The sequence below is a fragment of the Astyanax mexicanus genome, chromosome 16 (genome assembly GCF_023375975.1).
Source record: "Astyanax mexicanus isolate ESR-SI-001 chromosome 16, AstMex3_surface, whole genome shotgun sequence".
Taxonomy (NCBI): Eukaryota; Metazoa; Chordata; class Actinopteri; order Characiformes; family Acestrorhamphidae; genus Astyanax; species Astyanax mexicanus.
Window position 1 is genome coordinate 32540556 of NC_064423.1, and position 21648 is coordinate 32562203.

The window sequence follows — 21648 nt, forward strand, 5'->3', positions numbered from 1 at the left end:
TTAAACAATGCATGATGTCACCAGCCCTGTCCCCACCCGTACCCGTTACGTCCGGACCGATCAAGAGTTGAGTCAGCACCGAGCACTCAAAACCCTAGGAAAACAGTAAAACAACAGTAATCGGCGCTTTAATCAGGCATTTAAATGGCTTTTTAAAAGGTAAATAAGAGCATTGGTCTGGGATTAAAAGCGTGAACTGGAAATATGGCAAAAATGTGCTGGACTGAGGTGCACAGCATTTGACACATGTGTTTACGAGGACATGCCCAACCATGTGGATGGAGGCCATGTGTGCCTCGTGATTACTCCTGCCCCTCACTCACGCTCCCCCTCCCCCACACGCTTCTCAGGCAGCAGCAGCCTGTCACTCAAACAGACACAGAGACAGCGCTGTGTATCTACTTTTTGTGTCAAAAATCAAAACAATGCAACCTGACGTGTTTAAATTAAATGGCCTTAAGTGACATCGTACATCCTGCTTAAACGATATATCGTGCAGCCCTAATAGGGATACAAGGTTTTGTGTGACAGCGACAACATACTGTAAATGAACATATCACTATGTGCTCGATCTTCACAATCACTTATGGCATTGTGTGTTCGTCCGGCTGGGTGGGCAGGGGGGGGGGGGGGGGTGGGGGTAGGTGTCAGCAGCAGCTGTGCAGAAACTTGCGGAAGAACTTGCGGAACTCTGTGTTGAAGACAGTGTAGATGATAGGGTTCAGCGCACTGTTCACATAACCCAGCCAAGTCACCGTGCTCATTAAGTGGGGGGAAATGTCACATGACTCACACAGGGCCCGTGTTGTGTGAACCACAAAGAATGGAGTCCAGCAGAAGAGGAAAGTACCTGCAATCACAGAAAAGAGTTTCAGAAAAGGATTTCAGCCTAGTTTTCAGCTGTGTTGGATACTTTATTGCCCTCCTTTCACCTTGTTCTTCAATAATCAAGACCACACAGGACCACCACAGAGGAGATATTATTTGGGTGGTGGTCAGAGATTATTTTTACTTATCTACTGTACTTAAGTACTAAAATACTGTATCTGTATCTACTGGAGTATTATTTTTACTTATCTACTGTACTTAAGTACTAAAATACTGTATCTGTATCTACTGGAGTATTATTTTTACTTATCTACTGTACTTAAAATACTAAAATACTGTATCTGTATCTACTGGAGTATTATTTTTACTTCAGTACTGTACTTGAGTACTAAAATACTGTATCTGTATCTACTGGAGTATTACTTTTACTACACTACTGTATTTAAGTACTAAAATACTGTATCTGTATCTACAGGAGTATTACTTTTACTACACTACTGTATTTAAGTACTAAAATACTGTATCTGTATCTACAGGAGTATTATTTTTACTTCACTACTGTACTTAAAATACTAAAACGCTGTATCTGTATCTACTGGAGTATTATTTTTACTACACTACTGTATTTAAGTACTAAAATACTGTATATGTATCTATTGGAGTATTACTTTTACTACACTACTGTACTTAAGTACTAAAATACTGTATCTGTTCAGTACATGTATTCTCTGTCTGTATACAGAAAAACATTGCTAAAAGAATGAGAAGCTGTGGCACAGCTGCACATGAAGGTCACTATGTCCAGAAGGAAGTGTTGCAGTGTTATGGACTTTGAGTCATGACATTACTAGGATTAAAACTTTCAATCATAGAGCAAAACCTTTGACAGCTGTGGCACCAGGAAACTGACTAGGTCAAAACATCTCTAGAGCAGCATGTCCTGTAGAGGTGCTCTCAGTACACCGCATCCAGTACGGTACCTAACAAAATTATTTTCTTGTTGCATCCCTTGTATAAGAAAAATGCATTATATTTTTAAAAGTATACTTAACATTAAAAAAGTACATACTTTTAAACATTTAAATATGGAACAAAAATATGGATTTTGGAACAACTTATTGCAACTTAAGTATATTTCAGTTAACATTTATATTAAGCTACATTTACATTGTGCTTTTGAGTGTTTTCTTCTGCAAACTTCTGCAAAGTAGATTTGTGTGTGTTTTTTAAAACACATGAAGTATATTGTAAATGTACTACTTTGCGTACTGATGCACATACTGGAAAAAATACACTAAAGTGCACTTTAAGCAGTATTTACTGCCACTATACATATTTTTCTATTTTTAAGCATATTACCTAAAAATACATTTTATGGGAACACAGAGAAAGTATGTTTAATGTGTATTTTAATAAAGTATATTAAATTAAAAATGCAATTTCAACATACTTTTAATGCTCTTAAGTATGCTTCCTTTTTACAAGGGTGAATTTGAACAGGAGGTGAACATGTTAAAGTTTGTAAAATGTAAAATAATTTATATTATTTGAATACTAAGTAAATTGCCAGTGAAGAGTCTTCCTCCAAAATCCCCTGATCTAAACCGGATGAACTGAGATGGTGATTTGAGGTGGTCTGGGATGAAGATACTGAGATTAAAATACCAAGAGTGTGCAGATCTGTCCTCAAAGATGCATGTGCTACTTAATTTACTTAATTTAAAGAATAAAACATATTCTGGTTTGTTGAATGCTTTTTGTTTACAGAATAACTCCTGTATAGCTTTAATATAGTCTTCAATAATACATTTACAATGTAAAAAAATCATAAAAAGAAAGAAAACAGAGAAGAGAAGAGGTGTGTCCAAACTTTTGACAGGTACTGTATATAAAAAAAAAAAAATCTTATTTTTCAGGCTTATGTACAAAAGCCTCCCAGGTACTAGGCTATGCTCTATCCGAAATCTTTGGGATAAGTTCTGCTTGTGATCCAGAACTAATCACCAATCATATCATATACTGACAACACTAATGCTTTTATAGTTAAAAGCACTTAAATCCTCACAGCAATGTTCCAATACCTAAAAAAATCTTTCCAGAAGAGTACAGAATAAAACTCCCTATTAACCCTTGTGTGGTGTTCGGATCTGTGGGACCCGTTTTCATTTTTCATCAAATGATACTAAAAAAATATTTTTTCTAACTCAAACTCATTGGCATTGGCTCATTTTTTGTGGAAAACATATATCAAACCACAACCCCCCCACCCCCCACACACATTTATATTACATACAGTATGTTTGGCCAAGGGCTAATAAACATTGCTTCATTTGTAAATTTGAAACTAAACAAATTTTCTACTCATATCTTGAGTTTAATTCATTTTCTTTTACATTTTATTAAAAAAACTAATAAAAAAAGAGTAGCACTTTTTGAAAGAAATGTAACATAAGAAAGGTAAAGGGCAAATATTAACCATGTAAGCTGTTTATATTGCTTGCAATTTAGGTGAAGCAAGCTTGTGTAAAGCATTTTAATGTAAAATTGCTTAATATTGCTGAATTAAACACGAGTAACAAAGTAAACGAGTAACAAAAATATGAACACCACACACGGGTTAATATGACTGTACAGAAGAGAGTGCATAGAAACTTAATAAAATTGGAGGTAGGTAATATGAAAATGTTGTTTCATATCTTCATTCTCTATGTATTGTATGTATTTTCTGAGAATACAGAAATAACTGGCACTGTTTAAAGAACAGTGACCACCTGCCCTTTCATTACAAATACGTAAGTAGTATTATTATTTGTACTTAGTACAGAACAGTATTTGGACAGCGACAAATAAAATCCACCGCTAATGGTGCATTTTGCCTGTGAAGTAAAGATCACAAGAAACATTTGTAGAATTAAAATTTATTTAAATATCATGATATAATTTTACTGTATCCATGACTAGCCATCCACCCATGACTAGAATATTTAAGGTTGTTTTCCCACCTGCATTTTTACTGTAGTTAAATTAGACTTTAGCCCTATCTAAACAGGATTAGTTTCTCAGGGGGTCCTAGGGTAATTTTCTTTTTTATGGGGGGTCCTCTGTGATTTTAATCCCGTCCGGAACGACCATGTATGTGTTTTTCTCAGACGTCCTCTGAGTAAATTACAGGCTGAATTACCTACTGTTTTTTGCTGATCATTTTAGTCCCATCTGGATGCACATCTCTGTGAATTTCGTCACCTTGTGTTTAATAAAATAGCTATTTGTCCACTGCACCACACTGTAATTACACTTTGGGCATGTGTTTTCCTGTTTTTTCAATCGCAGTCCGGATGCAAGAGTTTTATCACTGAGTAGAAGTGTGAAATATTTTTCACAGACGTCCCCCTGAGAAACTAATCCCGGATAGGGCTTTTGGTTTGTTTTCACTGTTAATTTGGGCAGGTCTAAAGACCAAGTAAACTAAGGGGAAAAAGTTACAAATTTACAAACTTGTTATCTAACTTGAACCAGAGCAAAAATGTCCTTATATTGAGGAGTTTTATTAAGTTTCAGTTGAAAAAAAATCTAACAGACAGACCTTTTGTGTAAAGCATCAGAAATATGATAATATTAATAAAATTGGAAATTGCTATAGTTTTATATGAGGACAAGAATGACTTACTGTATTACTCAGGGCAGAGTGCTCTGGTCGAAGAGTGCCCTCCCTCCCCTTCTTATAAAAGACGAGGTGGCTGATGAATTAGCCAGAATTACAGCAAGGTGGCCAGTTTGCACAGAAAGCCTTGGATAATTCAGTAATGCCACTGGCGTCACACTCATTAATTCTGTATTATGTAACCCCGCGCATATAAGTCTATTGTGAAATTGACGTTAGACTGCCAACACAAATAACGTAATGAAAACCATTAGCCGACTGCATTAACTGTCTGAATGCAGACATTTTATGAATGTGTTTTATCTATGGCGTCCTGAATAATTCAGAAAATGAAGATGAGATTTCTATAAATATCCTCTGGAGTGCACTCTGGGGGAGAAAGCGTAACGGGCTTTAAAGTTTTCTGAATATTACTCAAGGTTATGACATGAAGTTGTGCCTTTTGAATGGTGTCAGCGTTCTGAATATTAACCCTCGCATGGCTGGCTTGAACGGTTTCAGCGTTCTGAATTTTAACCCTTGCATGGCTGGCTGTAACTTGTATGGCATTAGGAAACGCGTAAATCTGTTGTATGAAGACGTAGAAACCTTCTAGATTCCTGGTCTGGTCAAATTACATGACATGCTTTGCGGATTTGTAGGTGAATATACACAATTTAACCATAAAATTAAAAGATGAGGTGAAATAAAAAGAATAACTCTATGATTACTTAGTTACAATGACACATGTCCAGGGCTGTGAAATATATATTAGGCAGCAAGTGAAAAGTCAGTTTTTAAAGTTGATGTGATGGAAGCAGTTACAATAATAATCTAAGACACTTTGACCAGGGCAAAATAGTGATGGCTAGATGACTCAATAAGAACATTGCCAAAACATTAGGCAGGTCTGTGGGCTGTTCCCCACACAGTAAATGTAATGCTGCAGTGATGAATGTGCTTCATGCAAAAGAACTCTGGTTCTTGAACCAGTTCGGGCTTAAACAAACTGTGGTGCTTTTCAGCAAACCAATCCGTGTTTCCATCAGTTTTTTGTGAAATCATCAAAGCGTCACATCATTTGTCATCAACAGAGGGTGTTGCACAGCGGTAGTGAACAGAAACGGACATGGTTCGTGCTGAAGAACTTAGTATTCTTTGATTCCCACCGCAAACAAACGTTACAGATGGAAAAATGCTACCAGTGAACTACCAACAGGGTCATGGGTGCCCAAAGCACATAAAAAACTCACAACTTTACAGGGCTTAAAGATACCACAGGACACATTCAGAGTTCTTATAGAGTTCATACATTGATGGGTCAGGCCAACGATTGTATATAAGCATGGACAACAAGGTTTCAATCCATTCTCCAGAAATAAAGCCATAACGGTCTGTCACACTGTCAAGTAGAGGTGGAGGCAGGCTCGCCTGTTTATTTGGAAGACCCACCTTCTTTCTTATTGTTCCTTGTTTTAGCGATCTATTTCTCAATCGCACACTGATATTTATTGCTATTGTAACAATATTTTGCAAAATATGCAAAATGCATGTACTAATTCTAAAAATAAAACCAATCAGAGTGTAGCCTTTCATTCCTTTTCAAAACCAGGTGCACTCTTACTTTGGCAGATTGATGTTTTAACTGTGCAGCACTTCTGCACTCCTCAGCAGGAACCTTACCTGTGCATTCACACTGTGAAGGTTTGCGTGAGCAGGTTATTTATATGAACAGCAATGTTATTTTATTTAGTATTCTGTTCATTGTTGATGTAAAAGTTGGGTCTGCTGCATGTCCTTGTAGCAATGAACATCTGACTGTTGTCTAGGCTTTTTTCAGTCAGTGGCATTACCTGTGTTTTCCGTTGCCAAGATAGCAATACACCAGAAATCGACTTAAACACACCTCACTTCTGCCCATCAGCGTACATACATTGGTAAACACTGTTGCTATTTAAACAATGTAGTCACATGGAGTGAACATAGATTGTTGGCGGTATTATTACGTTTACTGCCAAGCCTAAAGGGAAAGAAGCTAAGATGATTTTACCCCTGTATAACCAATCTGTCCAGTAACAGTTTTGACAGTGTAAGTTTCCATAAAATTACAGAACTGGAGCTCAGATGACCCAAAGATTCTGAAGTACAGTTTAACTCCAGAGCTTCTACAAGAGAGTCAGCATGCAGTGGTGACGATTAAATAAAGAAAATGTTTTAAACTGAGTACAAACTAGAGTTCAGCACACTTTACTACATTAATTTTAGCTAGCTGGATGACTAATAAATTCACATTGGAGAGCACATTGGACATTTTATGTTAACTAAAAAAATGGCAAAGATTTTTATACAGATTCGTCAAGGTTAGAAAGTTTAATATATTGGGTTTACTTGTACGATTCTGCAAATAAATACAAATTGTGCTCTAGAGCATATGTTAATTTATTTTATTTATTTTCACTTAAAATCTTAGAAAAACTGTTTTTTATTACTTTATACACATATTACTAGGCCTGTCACGAAAAAGAATTGTGGAGGATATATTATCCCAGAAATGAAAGTGATAAATAATTTTCATTTTAAAACTGATAAATGCATAATGCATAACATAATAATAATAGAGTATCATAAAAACATTCATATCTTTTTAAATAAAACCTATTTTAATTAATCATTGATTGGAAAATATATGCCTTTTTCTTCACCTCCTGCAGTTATCACTGTGTGAATAGAGAGACAGTTATTGAAGTATTGGTCTGGTTTTGCCTGACTGGCTAAAATACTGTTCACTGTTATATATGTGAACAAACATACAAATAAACACAATAGACCATATCCCCATTTTCAAATATTATTGAAGTCATGTCCATTTATTGTACAATAGGTTGATAATGTAATTATCATGACAGACTTACATATTACATCTAAATTTAAAAAAAAAAATGCACTAAGAATGAACTGCTTCTCTTTTTAAGTGCACCATAAGACATCTCAACAGCTCCAGGCTTTCATGAATTTAATTTACCTGAAAATACAGCATGTCCTTCTCATTCACAACAGTCATTTTGCTTTTCAGTGAACATGTATTGCAGCACTGACGCCACAGCACGTTAACCCGCCTCTGAATGTCTGTGTGTTAATAAGGGCTGAAATCAGCTTAAGACACCATGAAAACATTACATAGCAATTGGATTTAAGGATTTAGCTCAGTTAGTCATTAACAGTGCGCACATGAGGAATAGTGCAGATAGTCATGTGGCAGCTTTATCGCTCAGCAGACGCCATTATGACATCTGCATATGTTTATTATCGTCAGTAGCAGCACACCTGTTCTGAATTTCATGTACTAATGATATAGAACATCTTTCTGAATGGTGCACATATTTACAACAGGCTGTCTTTTAATAAACCTGGGTAATAATCAGTGATTTAATTATATTTTCATATTATATTTTGGAACATTGTAGTAAGTAATGGGGCAGTGAAGAATATTTTCGAAAATGTAGGGTCTGGTCAAACTTGTACCAATCTGCTTTTAGGTTTCTGGGTTAATCCGAACATTGGCAGCAGTTCTCGTCTAATGACTAATTCTTTCTTGTTTTATAACTTTTTGGATTATAATTGAGCTAAATTAAATACTGGTGGGAAATACATGCCGCCCAGTATAAACTGCTATTAAATGCTCTTTGTAAAAGACACTCTTCGTGCAGGTTCTTATCAGGCAGAGGTGTTGTACATTTCACAGCAAGAGGAAATTTGCACACTTGCCAGAACATTTTCATTTTATGATTTTAAATTTGTAAAATTTAATGAAAAATGTTTCAATATTAAATATTGAAGAAATTAAAGCTATATAGGAACACATGCTGAATTAATATAATCACTCATCTCAGTTGGGCTTAGGTCAGGGGTTTATGGGGGACAATTTTTTTTTTACTGTTTACTGCAAAATTCAGTATGTGTTCCTTAATTGTTGTACAATGTAGAAAATAAACTAAATAAGGAAACATTTTTTTACTGTATTTTTTTGGCGATTTCCAAATTAACTAAGTAGTTAAGTAGCTGCTTAACAATATAGCAAACTATTCACAATATTTAACACTTTAATGTTCTCCTCAACTTTTTTGAACACACTGAGTCTCCATTTCTAATTGTTGCTGCTGTAAATTTGGACACCCCCGGAAAACAGTTGTCTGTTTAAATATACCATATTTTTTGAACTATAAGGCACTTAAAATCCTTTAATTCTCTTAAAAATTGACAATGCTCCTTATAATCCGGTGCACCTTATGAATGAATTCTGGTTTTGTGGTACATGGCGTCGCCTATTGGAGTTTCTGCACTGTGCCTATGGGATCCAGCGGCTCCCAGTGGTGTACAATGACCTCACATTTGTCCTGTGTGGGCATCCATACACTGATTACTTTAGGAAAACATGGCAACACCCTTGTTCACTTCAATGTAGGCATCTTTAGTAGTGTACAACATCAAAATGAATAGAAATAGCCACCGCGCTACGAAAATAAGATGCATTGTTAGCGATACTACAATAATGTTTTAGGATGTGATTTTTTGTGAAAATAAAGTTAAAGTGTTCCTTTTAACTCGCCAGGTGAGTTACGCCACTGTCTAGGCTCAAAAATTGATAGTGCACCTTATAATCTGGTGCACCTTATGAATGAATTCTGGTTTTGTGGTACATGGCGTCGCCTATTGGAGTTTCTGCACTGTGCCTATAGGATCCAGCGGCTCCCAGTGGTGTACAATGACCTCACATTTGTCCTGTGTGGGCATCCGTACATTGATTACTTCAGGAACACATGGCAACACTGTTGTTCACTTTGATATGATCATCCTTAGTTAGTAGTACAACATTGAGAAAAAGAGAACAAAATATTGTTAGCAATACTAAAATAATGTTTTATGACATGATTTTCTGTGACAATAAAGTTGTGTGTTGTGTTTATCTAAGGCAGGAGCTGGCATGTTTTGGGAGGCAACGCCGGGTGAGTGAAGCCACTATCTGGGCTCTGTGCATCGCCCAACCATTAAACTCAGACACTGAAGAGTATTTCAGTATTTTTAGATGATATATGTGTACATCAACTGTGGCAGGAGCTACCTGTAGTAAAAAAATATGATATTTAATGTTCACCATTTGTAAATTATTTTCCTGATTTGGTTTAAGATCTTTTTAAAGACTCATCTACATCTACAGCCTGGTTTCTGGAGGCCTCAAAGAGCTCATTGGATCCAGCCATGGTGATCCACTCACTCCTAAGATCAGAGCAACCAAAGTAATGCCTGAGGTTTAAATAAGACAGCCTCCTCCAATGTTCTGTTTATCCACGTTTTAATCATTTGCAGCTGATCAAGCGCAGATGACTACACATTTAAAATAGTAATAAATGTGGGGGTTTCCAAATTTGTTCCTCACAAGAATTTCAGCATTTCTAATACACTGACATGCCACATGTCATGGGACAGGGACTAGTTTCGTGCCCCATGATCTTTGTCATATCCTGTGGAAGCTGACAACACTGCACTAACCTGTGGGATATGCCAGTCAAATGTGCATTGTAATGTTTTCTTTGATATGTTCTCAGAACACATGTGACACTGTGGATAGAGAAATGTAACCTGCCCGCCCAGTTTTGGAAACGGTACATCCCATCTGTCTGGCACCCACTCTAAGGCTTTACTCGAACTGCAATAATTCAGGTTGCCAGTGTTAGACCTCACTTACAAGATAACACCTCAAAACTTATACAGGTGTAGGTGTTTACAAGCTGTACCCTGGGTAATACTTTTTACATAGAGTCATGGATAAAAGTGTTGGAACCCCTGAAATTGTTCCAGAAAATGAAGTATTTCTCCAAGAAAACTATTGTAATTACACATTTTGTTATATATGTGTTTATTTTCTTTGTGTGTATTGAATCAACACAAAAAACGTAGAAAAAGGGTGAAGGGTGCCTTCCCCAACAGCAATTTTACGATCTCTCTTTACAGGTGTTTAATGGGATTTAGATACAGACTTACTGCTGACCACTTCAGAACTCTCCATTCCATTGTTTTTATCCATCTTTGAGAGCTTTTTAAAGTATGTTTGTGGTCATTGTCCTGATGGAAGACCCATTTCATGATGCCTTGCACACAGTCAAGGCACCCAGTGTAAGGGCTCACACAGAGAGGTAACAGAGTAGAAAAGAATGAGAGCAGATTGATTTATACTAATAACAAATGGTAAGTAACTACAAGTGCTCTACCAACTCTAAAACTGTGGGTCTTGAAAGCAGGTGTGAAATTAAAGAGCACACCTTATTTGGAGTTTTGGCGGGAAAAAATGTGTTTCTTTTTTTAGGTTGTTTTTTTATTGCTAAATTGAGAGAGAGAGAAAAAAGCTCAAGAAACTCAAGAAAAGAACAGATAACAGCCACTGGCTGTTCCCACATACACTCATTAACACACAAGACAAAGCAAATACTGACAAATACACCAGTGCACAGGTGTTACTGGTTAGGCTTGATTGGCTCCAGAATAATGTGCTTTATTAAAAAGCTCCATCTTGGTCTCATCTGTGCACAAGACAGGTTTTAGATGTGATTTTATCCACAATTTTGAAAAGGTGGCAATAATTTTGTCTAGTCTATTTTAGAGATTTGCCTGTAATTATGTTAAATTAGCATTTTCTCTACTATTTTATGTTCTTCCAATTCCCACAAAGGGAATAAATATGTGCATAACAAACTGTAAAATTGGAAAAATCTTCTGCCAGAAATTCTTAATTTTCTGGACATTTTTCAGGGGTACCAATACTTTTGGCCATGACTGTACAATTTAATTACTGCTACATCATGACTTTTGACATTGTCGGTTCAAGTACAATTTACTATTTGTAAAAGACTTTTCTTCAGTTTTATGCAAATAGGTATATTACCTCTATATTTTAACACTGTCCAAATAAGGAGCAAGTGTCTAAATGTACAAATGTTTAAATAGCTAAAAAGTTTTACATGAGGTGTACTCAATTTTTCACATGACTGGTCGTGTATACATCACGAAAGACATCAACCGTCAGGAATGAAACTTGGTTTGCAGTTGTGCCACACAGTCATGGAGTAATTCAGAATGGCAGCGGATCATATACAGTATCAAGTTCTGCTTCATCCAGACGGCCATTTGAATGATGCTGGATCACACTTAGGGCCCTCTCTTACACCCTGCACAAGGTGCGTCATAATGGTCGTTGCTATCTTACACCCAAGGAACAGTCTATTTTCATGGCTTGCACCTGCATCTTAAAATACCAAGCTTATAAATATATGTATGCTAATGTGCGTGGTGAGGTGAGTTTAGGTTAATGTGTTGCTGTATTGCTATCTTGGTGGCAGAAAACGAAAGCGCGCCACTGACTGATTAAAACCCTGAGAACATTCAACCGTCAGACTTCCATTTCTATTTTAGCTATGCAGGAGCATTGTGCGCTGAGCGCATGTACACCCCAGCTCATATATATACAAATATACAGACTTGCCGCAGTGCGCAAATCCAACTTTCAACAATAAAAAAAATAAATACAAAAACAATGCTGTTTCTGTAAATATCCTGCACGCACACCTTCATAGCATGAACACGCAGGATAGTGTCCTCTGAGAAGCGCAGAAGTGCTGCGCCATTATAGTACCAAGCTGCCAAAGTAAGAGCTCACCTGTTTCTTAAAGGGAACGGCAAGTGACATGCTGATTGGTTTATTTCACGTTTCACCCAAAACACACCCATGATGATTAATTAAGATAATTAGTACAATGCCTTTTGCACGATAATAAAACACACACACTTGCACATCCTAAATCAAGCTGTGTGGTGCATTTTTGAAAGTTCGCCCTAGATAGAGCTAGCTAATATAGGGCCCTTGGTCTTTATTACAGGCTCTTTGACATCCCCATTGTTATGTTAATATGTTTTTGCGAACAGTGGCCCTACCTTTTTGAATGCACATTCAATGCTGGTCCACATACTGCTACCCCTCAAGAGCTTGCCTCAAAAAAGCAGATACTATGCCATGGCCAGCTGTATTGCCAGACCTGTCCCCTATTTAAAAAAGTGTGGTATGCTATTGGACGAGCGATATTAACACTCAAGTTATCAACACTCACAATGTTGCATGGGGTGAAGTATCGCAAGACACCATTACAAATCTCTACAACTCCTTACATTACATTGCATTCCATTTAGTGGACACTTTTATCCAAAGTGACTTACAAATAATGATGTGCATAAGCAATAGAGGACATAAAGTTCTCTAAAGAAAAAATTGACAGGGCCTAAAGGAGGCCAAGGGGAAATAGTGGGATAGAGGAGGAAATTAGGTTGTTAGAGGTGTAAGGAGAGTAAGTGCTCTTTAAACTCCATGCTGAGACTTGTTAATAAATACTGCCCATATCTAAAGTTTGAACCTACTAAAGTTAACTGTGTCTGGTAAACTTTATTTTTCTTCCAAAAGCACTGTAATCCAACACTTCTTTCTGAATGCAAACATTTTTTAAACTATTTCTTTGATAATGAATGCATAAGACTGTACTGCTACCTTGTGGTAGGTTGCATTTCATATCAATTGTTTGCTTATAATGTAGTATAGATGTAAACACTCACCCACAACAACAGGTAGGACCCTCATAGCTTTCCTCTCTCTGCCATTGATCTTGGCTCTCTTCTTCCTCTGCCCTGTGTTCTGAAACTCTGTGTAGGCCACAGTCTGAATGGGGCTGTTATTGTATTCCGGCGGTAAAGGGCAGCTCGGCTGCATGTCGTCGTCCAGGTCGTCCACGCTGGACTGGGCCAGGTCCTGCTGAATGACTCGGGGCAGCGCGGCCGGCAGGGCCAGAGGCGGCAGGGCAGCGGCTGCGGCGGCGTGCTGCAGCTTACGGCAGGCCTGGATGCTGTTCCTCAGTTTGGCCTTTCGGGCCTCCTCCCACCTGCGGAGGCCATGGAACATTCCACAGTACAGCAGGAGCATGATGGGACAGGGGATGAAGAAGGAGCAGACGGACGAGTACACAATGTAGTTGTCGTCCTCCAGCTTGCACTCCGTCGGGTCCCTGTGCGGGACGTTGTTTATTCCGAAGATAACAGGGGAGGCCACGGCTAGGGCCAGGAGCCAGGTGGCAGAGAGCAGGATGATCTGCCGTTGATCAACATGTTTTCGGTTGTAGTTGAGCGGTATGGACACAGCTATGAACCTGTCGAAAAGGGGAGGCAGAAAAAAAGCACAGTACCAAACAAGGGCTATGTGGGGACATTGTAAAAAAACAAAACTTAAAATTGTTCTTCTTCAGGTGATTTTTAAGTCAGCTGAACAAAAAATAAATAAAATAATAAATTGTAGTCTTAATTTATATCAAATTAGTTGCCTCAACTAACATTATTAAATTTCTTGTTAAAAATTGGCCGAACTAAATTATTTGTGTTTGCAAAATTTACAAATTGTAGTTGAACTCTAGTTGAGGCCAGGCCAACAACTCTGCTCTACTGCACATGCTCAGATTGACCTTTTAGTTGAACGGGATCTACGGAGCAATTCAGCAGGGGTTTTCACAGACTGCCTTCTCATGGAATTTGCATATATATTATATACGTTTAACAGCCTGGCCTCAGTGTTGAAGGCTATTAGCTGGCTGAGTCCAGCTGGTAACATTTGCATTATTTGCAATCTTATATGATTGACCATAAGGGAGGTATGAAATAGTACGTCACCAGTTGCTTTGTTAAACTAACCAAAATATAGTGTTGCACCCACTAGATGATTAAATTAATGTACACCTTTTCATTGGCACAACTTAATTTTTTTAGTTGACCCTAAAGGATAGTCAGCAAAACTTATACAATGCACATTTTGTAAAACTTAAATCAGGCCGACTAAAAACACAAATTAAATGTTTAAGTTGGTGAGAGTTAATATTTGAAATTTCAATACATATAAAAAATAATTATCTCGGCTAAAGATTTCTAGTTGGCAAACCATGTGGTTTTCTTCAAAACTTAAAAGTTTGAGTTAGCCTCAAAACCCGGAAGAATTTAGTGCAATAAATTGCCTTGAAATTTTGAGTTTTCTCAACTTTTTTAATTTTACTGTGCAGGCATATTAAAAGAGTCATGTGACCAAAAACATATTCAGTTTTGTGCAACCCTGAGTGCCTAATAAACGTTCTAATGAATTAACATCTCAGTTCTGCAGTCTGATAATAACACTGACAGACAGTTACATAAGACAGATGTTTAGATTTGAACACAATGCATTTTATTTTTTTAATATCATTTTCTGGAAAGTGAAAACTGGGCTCTGATATTTAGTTCATGAATTTAATTCATTTTACCGCACACAGACAGAAATTGTAGCATTACAGTAGCAATACTAATAGGTAGACAAAAACATTATTAGATTATTAGATTATATGTAATTCTTTACAAATTACTATATTTGTATGTAATGATCCTCCAGGTATTTTTGTATTTTTTTAAGTGAAAGGTCTATTTATAGAATTTGTAAATATGATTTAACATATGTATTTGTAAAGAAACATTTACTTTGGTTTGCTCTTAATTATTGAAGTGATTGGACACAATCTTATTGTAATTTTGTGTCCTAAGCCACACAATATATCCTAGATTCCTTAAAACAGTACAGCTGTGATTTAAACCCACTGTGTCTGTGTTTAGTGTAATATCTACAGCAGTTAGCTTTCATTTGGACTTTATTGTGCATAGTGTATATTTGTGTTAACTGCAGTAACTATTGAAATATAATAAGTGCACTAATGTCAAATATAATTACTTTTTGCAGTCTTTTATGTCTTTAATTTTAACAATGCTGCTGGTGGCTGGTGTTTTTGTCTTGCTAGCACTTTGTAAGCCAAGTGTGTATGTGTTGGGGTTATACTTGAAGAGCACCATTATTATGCAATACAGGCATGGCAATGGGTAATAAAATTGTGGTCAGCAAAATGTATTGAGTTACATCCATCTATTGTACAATAAGTCTATAAAGTAAATATTGTGACAGGCCTAATTAACAATATTACCATATTAATCATGCAATAATACTATAATATTTTTCAAAGAAAAAAAAACAATGGTAACTTCTAACAGACAAATTAAATTCCACATACAAACCTGTCAATGCTGATTGCACACAGATTGAATATGGACGCTGTACAAAGCATCACATCCATAGCCATCAGCCAATCACAGACAACCATATTCAAGGACCAGACACCACCCTGAAACTAGACAGAGCACAATGTGACATAAATATTTTCATGTCCCACAAACTTATTCACGCCTTCATTTACTGCCAGCACCACCCAGCCTTTCAGAGGAATGAAGCACAGCACAGCACACCACAAACGGGCTGAAGGTCAATCGGCTTATCCATGCCCTATTTCTGAGACTTCCTACAGTGTTCCCTGCAAACTCCTTGCAAAGTCCTAACCAGCAGAACATGTAAAAGCAGCGGTCTGAAGGGAACCTTTAGCCATCTCTGCATCCTAAACCTCCAACCTGAAGTTGACATTCAGACCCTGAGACCTTCAGCCCCTTTCAAGCACCATTAGACAGTGCTGATGGCCAACAAGCTGGACAGATTAAACCCGTGGTGGTAACTTGAGGCTAACAGGATCGGATAAGTGGCCTAATTCAGGAGGACTGATTACAGACAGGAGGATCCAAACGTTTGCTGACTTTCCAGACATTTTTTGGCTGTTTTTTACTTTCAAATGTCATGCATACAGCTATATTTCTTCTTTAATTAAAAGCTGTTATAACTTAATATACAAAATTATACAAACGTATTAGTAGCCTGAAGTAGCTACCTATGACTGTATTGGGCATTAAGACATAGTCATGTGGTTAATTAGCTATCTAGCAAGCTAAATAACATCCAAAACAATAGTCGAATTGTCCATGTGTGTCCTTATTTCACACAAAATTCATAACACATTATCCTGAAGTAGCTAGTCGCTCTAGTGCCATGTTTAGTCCAAAAGCATACCTAAATTATGCTGGAAAAACGAGATGTCATCTCTATTTTGAAATACTAACTTTATATCATTATATTGAGATACTAAGTGATTATTTTAGGATGCTAAGTAATTATTTTGAGATACTAGCTAAGTCATTATTATGAGATGCTCACATTATTTTGAGATACTATCTCATTATCTAAATATGTTTTTTTGTTTGTTTGTTTGTTTGTTTTTGGAATTTACCCAGGTAACTAAGCCCAAAACATAAATAGCTTCTGTACAATCACCTATTACCTTAAAATAACAATTTAGTATCTCACAGTAACTTGATTTAAGTTATTTAATGATGGGACCTTTCACACATACAGTGAGTCCAAGAAGTATTTGATCCCTTCTTGATTTTCTTCGTTGGCCCACTAATAAAGACATGATCATTCTATACTTTTAATGGTAGATGTATTCTTACATGGAGAGACAGAATATTAAAAAGAAAATCCAGAAAATAAATCTAAGGAATATATATTAATTGATTTGTATTTCATGGAGTGAAATAAGTATTTGATCCCTTAGTATTCATTAGCAGTTCTGGCTTTTACAGACCAGTTAGACACTCCCAATCAACTTGTTACCTGACCTGAAGCCACCTGTTCTCACTAATCACTTGTGTGAAAAACACCTGTCCACAGAATCAGACAGATCACACAGATTTCAAGTCTCCAACATGGGTAAAACCAAAGAGCTGTCACAGGACCTCAGAGTCAGAATTGTTGACCTTCACAAAGCTGGAATGGGCTACAAAAAGATTAGTAAGGTGTTGGATGTGAAAGTAACAACTATTGGTGCAATTATCAGAAAGTTTAAAGAGTATAACATGACAATCAACAGACCTCGGCCCGGTGCTCCAAAGAAGATTTCGCCTCGTGGGGTGGCAATGATGCTGAGAACGGTCAGAAATCGTCCTGCAACCACTCGGCAGGAGTTAGCAAATGACCTGAAGGCAGCTGGGACCACAGTTTGCAAGGAAACAATTGGCAACAATTTGCGCAACAATGGATTCACATCCTGCAGTGCCCGAAAGGTACCCCTGCTGAAGAGAGCACATGTGGAGGCGCGCCTCAAGTATGCCAATGATCATTTGAAAGATGAACCAAGTTATTGGGAGAAGGTTTTGTGGTTAGACGAGATCAAAATTGAACTTTTTGGCCTCAACTCCACCCGCCATGTGTGGAGGAAGAAAAATGCTGCCTATGACCCCAAGAACACTGTGCCCACCGTCAAGCATGGAGGTGGAAGCATAATGTTTTGGGGGTGTTTCTCTGCCAAGGGTACAGGGCTACTTCACCGCATCACTGGGAAGATGGATGGAGCCATGTACCGCACAATCCTGAGGGACAACCTCCTCCCCTCTGCCAGGGATCTGAAAATGGGCCGTGGTTGGGTCTTCCAACATGATAACGACCCTAAACATACAGCAAAGGATTGGCTCAAGAAAAATCACATTAAGGTCATGGAGTGGCCCAGCCAGTCGCCAGACCTCAATCCGATCGAAAATCTATGGAGGGAGCTGAAGGTCAGAGTTGCCAAGCGACAGCCCACCAACCTTCATGATTTAGAGAGGATCTGCAAAGAAGAGTGGGCCAAAATTCCCCCTGGTGTGTGTGCTAAACTTGTGGTTAACTACAACAAACGTCTCACCGCTGTGCTTGCAAACAAAGGCTTTGCCACTAAGTATTGAGTGTGTTTGGCAAGCGGGATCAAATACTTATTTTCCTCATTGAAATACAAATTAATTAAAATATATTCTTTAAAATTATATTCTGGATTTTTGTCTTGATATTCTGTCTCTCCATGTTAGAATATATCTACCATTAAAAGTGCAGAAGGATAGTGTCTGTATTAGTGGGCAAACAAAGAAAATCAGCAAGGGATCAAATACTTCTTGGACTCACTGTAGCTAGTTAACTCCATGTTCTTAACTCTCGTCGTTGTACCTCCGCGTAGACGAACAGCGGCAGGACCAGCACCGCGAGCAGCAGGTCCGCCACAGCCAGGCTGACGATGAAGTAGTTGGTGGTGGTCTTCAGGGCTTTCTCCTGATACACGCTGAGACAGACCAGCAGGTTCCCGCATATGATGGCTGTGATCAGCAGGATGCCGAAGATGAGAGCGGGGAAGTTGTGCTCAGGGCTGGGGCTGGAGTCGCTGCTGTTGGAGGACATGGCTGTGGGGGAAGTTCTCTCTCAGCCGGCAGCCTCCTCTCTCTCTCTCTCTCTCTGTCTCTCTCCTGCTCCTCTCCGCGCCGATTCTTCATCCAAACTTCAGCATGGTCCCCTGCTAGATCCGCAGCAGCGAGGTATGTTTAACTCCCAGCCGAGGGCTGTGTTTCTTATAAAACAGCATTAAAACTCTCTCCATCTCTGTCAGCACGGAGAAAGACCTGCCACCTCGGACCTGCAGCCCATCTCCTTCTAATTTCACCAAGTTTAAAGTAACGGTATACTCTGGTGATCCTGTAGACCCAGCTCTAGATAGATATAAAAGCTGATATATCTGATATAAAACTCCAGATACGGAGCTTAACGTTACAGTATTCTCAGTGCCAGTCTGTCAGCTGATCTGCAGGCTGAAGGCTTTACTCTGAGGCTTTAGCTCCTCTCTCTCCAGCTCCTGCCTCTCTCTGAGGGGGGAGCCCTGCCCTTACACTCACCCCACACTGCTCTCAGGTGGCTGAAGGTGGACCGTCTCTGGACATGGTGTTTTTTTTTTTATGTAATAATATTTTAATAATTTAATGAACCTAGAGAGAGTGACGTTGATGATAAGGACTTTGGCAGTGGAGGAGTGAATATAACTACAGTACCTGTCAAATGGTTGCACACACCTTCTCTTTCAATGTCATTATTTATTTCTTTATTTAATTTATTGGGAACACTGTACTGGGGTGGTCTATTTTATGGCCTCATTGATGCTCAACTAATATTCAACTAACATTCAACTGAATGTCTATTAAATGCAACTTAAAGGAGAACTCTGGTGTAAAATGGACTGGTGTAGTAAAACATGATAAAAAGTACTTACCTTTGATGAATAGCACACTTTGATGAATTCTCCCACAGCGTTCCGAGATCCAGAAATTTTAGAAGTTTGTCCAGATATCCTTCAGACTGGGTGACACAGGGCATAATTTGCGCTGATAAATCGTTTTTTCCACTTTTATCCATGCTCAAAGTAGCTCCACACCTCCTTGCTAGAATCCGGTAGACATATATATATATATATATATATATATATATATATTTTTTAATAAGCGTCTTGTGCACTTTTTTTGCAGTTATTAATGCCTTGTTTTAAGTGTCAGGGCTCTTCGGATTCTAGCAAGGAGGTGTGAAGCTACTTTGAGTCTGGATAACAGTGGAAAAAGCGAGTTATGCCCCATATAAAAAATATTGGATCTCGGAACACTGTGGAAGAACAGAGGTGTGCTATTCTTTAAAGGTAAGTACTTTTTATTATGTTTTACTACACCAAAAGTCCATTTTACACCAGAGTTCTCCTTTAACCCTATGTTGAATGTAAATTATTCAAAATAGAACCTAACCCTAACCTTAATCATTAATCAACCCTAAAATCTAACCCTATCCCTTCACCTAAACTTTAAATCTAAAATGTTAAGATTTGAGTTTGGGTCAGAGTTAGATGTACAGTTACATTCAATAGAGAATCATTTACTTTCACTTTTCAGTTTAATTGCATTTATTAGACTTTCAACTTTGAATGTCAGTTGAATGTCAGTTTAGCATCAATGAGGCCATCAAACAGACTATCCAAGTAAAGTGTTACCAATTTATTTATTTACATTGCCAGAAGTAAATGTGGTATTAAAAAGAATCTAAAGTATAAAACATATTCTGGTTCTGTTTAACACTTTTTGTTTACTAAATAATTCCACATGTGTTCCAGTAACTTTAATGTCTTCAACATTAAATTCACAATGTAAAAAATTATAATAAGAAAGAAAACATGTTGAATAAGATAACAGTTACATGAAATTCCACATATTTTATAAAATTAGTTTATTAATAGTTCAGGTGTATACACAGTCACACAAAATGGAAATGGTGTATATAGTCCAAGGCTAACGCTGACCCATAATGTTTTATTTTAAACTGTAGGTGCAGACTTATTATATCAAACCTGTCTTGATGCCTGACTTTATGTTGACATTGTTCCAATAGGTTCTGCTCCAGAGATCTGATCCTATTGTATTGGCAGTACATCCAATCCACAGGGACTAGACAAGCTGCAGGTGTGCATTTGCACATCCGTATCAGCAGTGGATGCAATTCATAAGAAGGGGCGTCCACAAACATTAGGAATTGTAGTGTCTTTTAGTCATCAGTAGAGTATGTAAGTATGTTTTGCTTCTCTTTAAAAATATATATTTGACTAGAACTACATGTATTCAGTATGAATTAAGACAATCCAAAAATAAACATTTGGGGCTCTGCTTTTTAAAGCCATCCACACACAGTCCTGACTGTGTCCAAATACTGTAATGATCCTCTGACTGACTGTCCAGCATTTGAACAAAAGCTGTAATTTGTGTCTCGCACCCAAAACAGTTCTTTCTTGCTGACTTCAGTCTCAGTCTGAGAATTGTGTCTGCTGAACATCTGCGCTATTGTTCATTTGCATTTGTAGCTTTTCTCAGTTTGCTTCAGGATCTGGCAGATGCTCCCCTATAACCGTCTCGCCCGAGGCCTGTAGACAATAAGAGTTAGAGTTCCACTGCTGCTAATGTTATTGTAATCATATGCATGCTAACGGTACATGAGCAGAACGTGTGGACATTTGTATGAGATGTAAAAGATTTGGGTAGTGAGGAGTGTTTCCTTTTTTGAACACACTGGACCTTATTTGGTTCTGAACATTCAGCTAAACAAATGGTTTTCAGTCCACAAAAGCCCATTGCAGTGTAGCGTGGCAAGATTTTTTTGTGCATAAATTTCTCATAAAATGTCATCAGATCTTTATCCAAGTCAAAGGCATTGACAAATATGTTTCATAAGTAATTATTAATCTTGGCAGAGCAGCCACAGTCCCAAATTGTCTCCATTTGTAGATTGTTTGCCTTATTCTATACTTTCTTAAGTCTGTAAA

At 37.7% G+C, this 21648-nt stretch overlaps 1 protein-coding gene across 1 annotated transcript; it reads right to left on the minus strand.

The window, feature by feature from the left end:
- Positions 1–625: 625 nt before the first annotated feature.
- On the minus strand, positions 626–19208 carry drd4b (dopamine receptor D4b). Its single transcript, XM_049465722.1, has 4 exons — positions 18480–19208; positions 15638–15750; positions 13121–13707; positions 626–850 (listed from the first exon to the last, which is right to left on the minus strand). The coding sequence occupies exons 1-4, from the start codon at positions 18705–18707 to the stop codon at positions 648–650; spliced, it is 1131 nt and encodes a 376-aa protein (XP_049321679.1). The 5' UTR covers positions 18708–19208; the 3' UTR covers positions 626–647.
- Positions 19209–21648: the final 2440 nt, after the last annotated feature.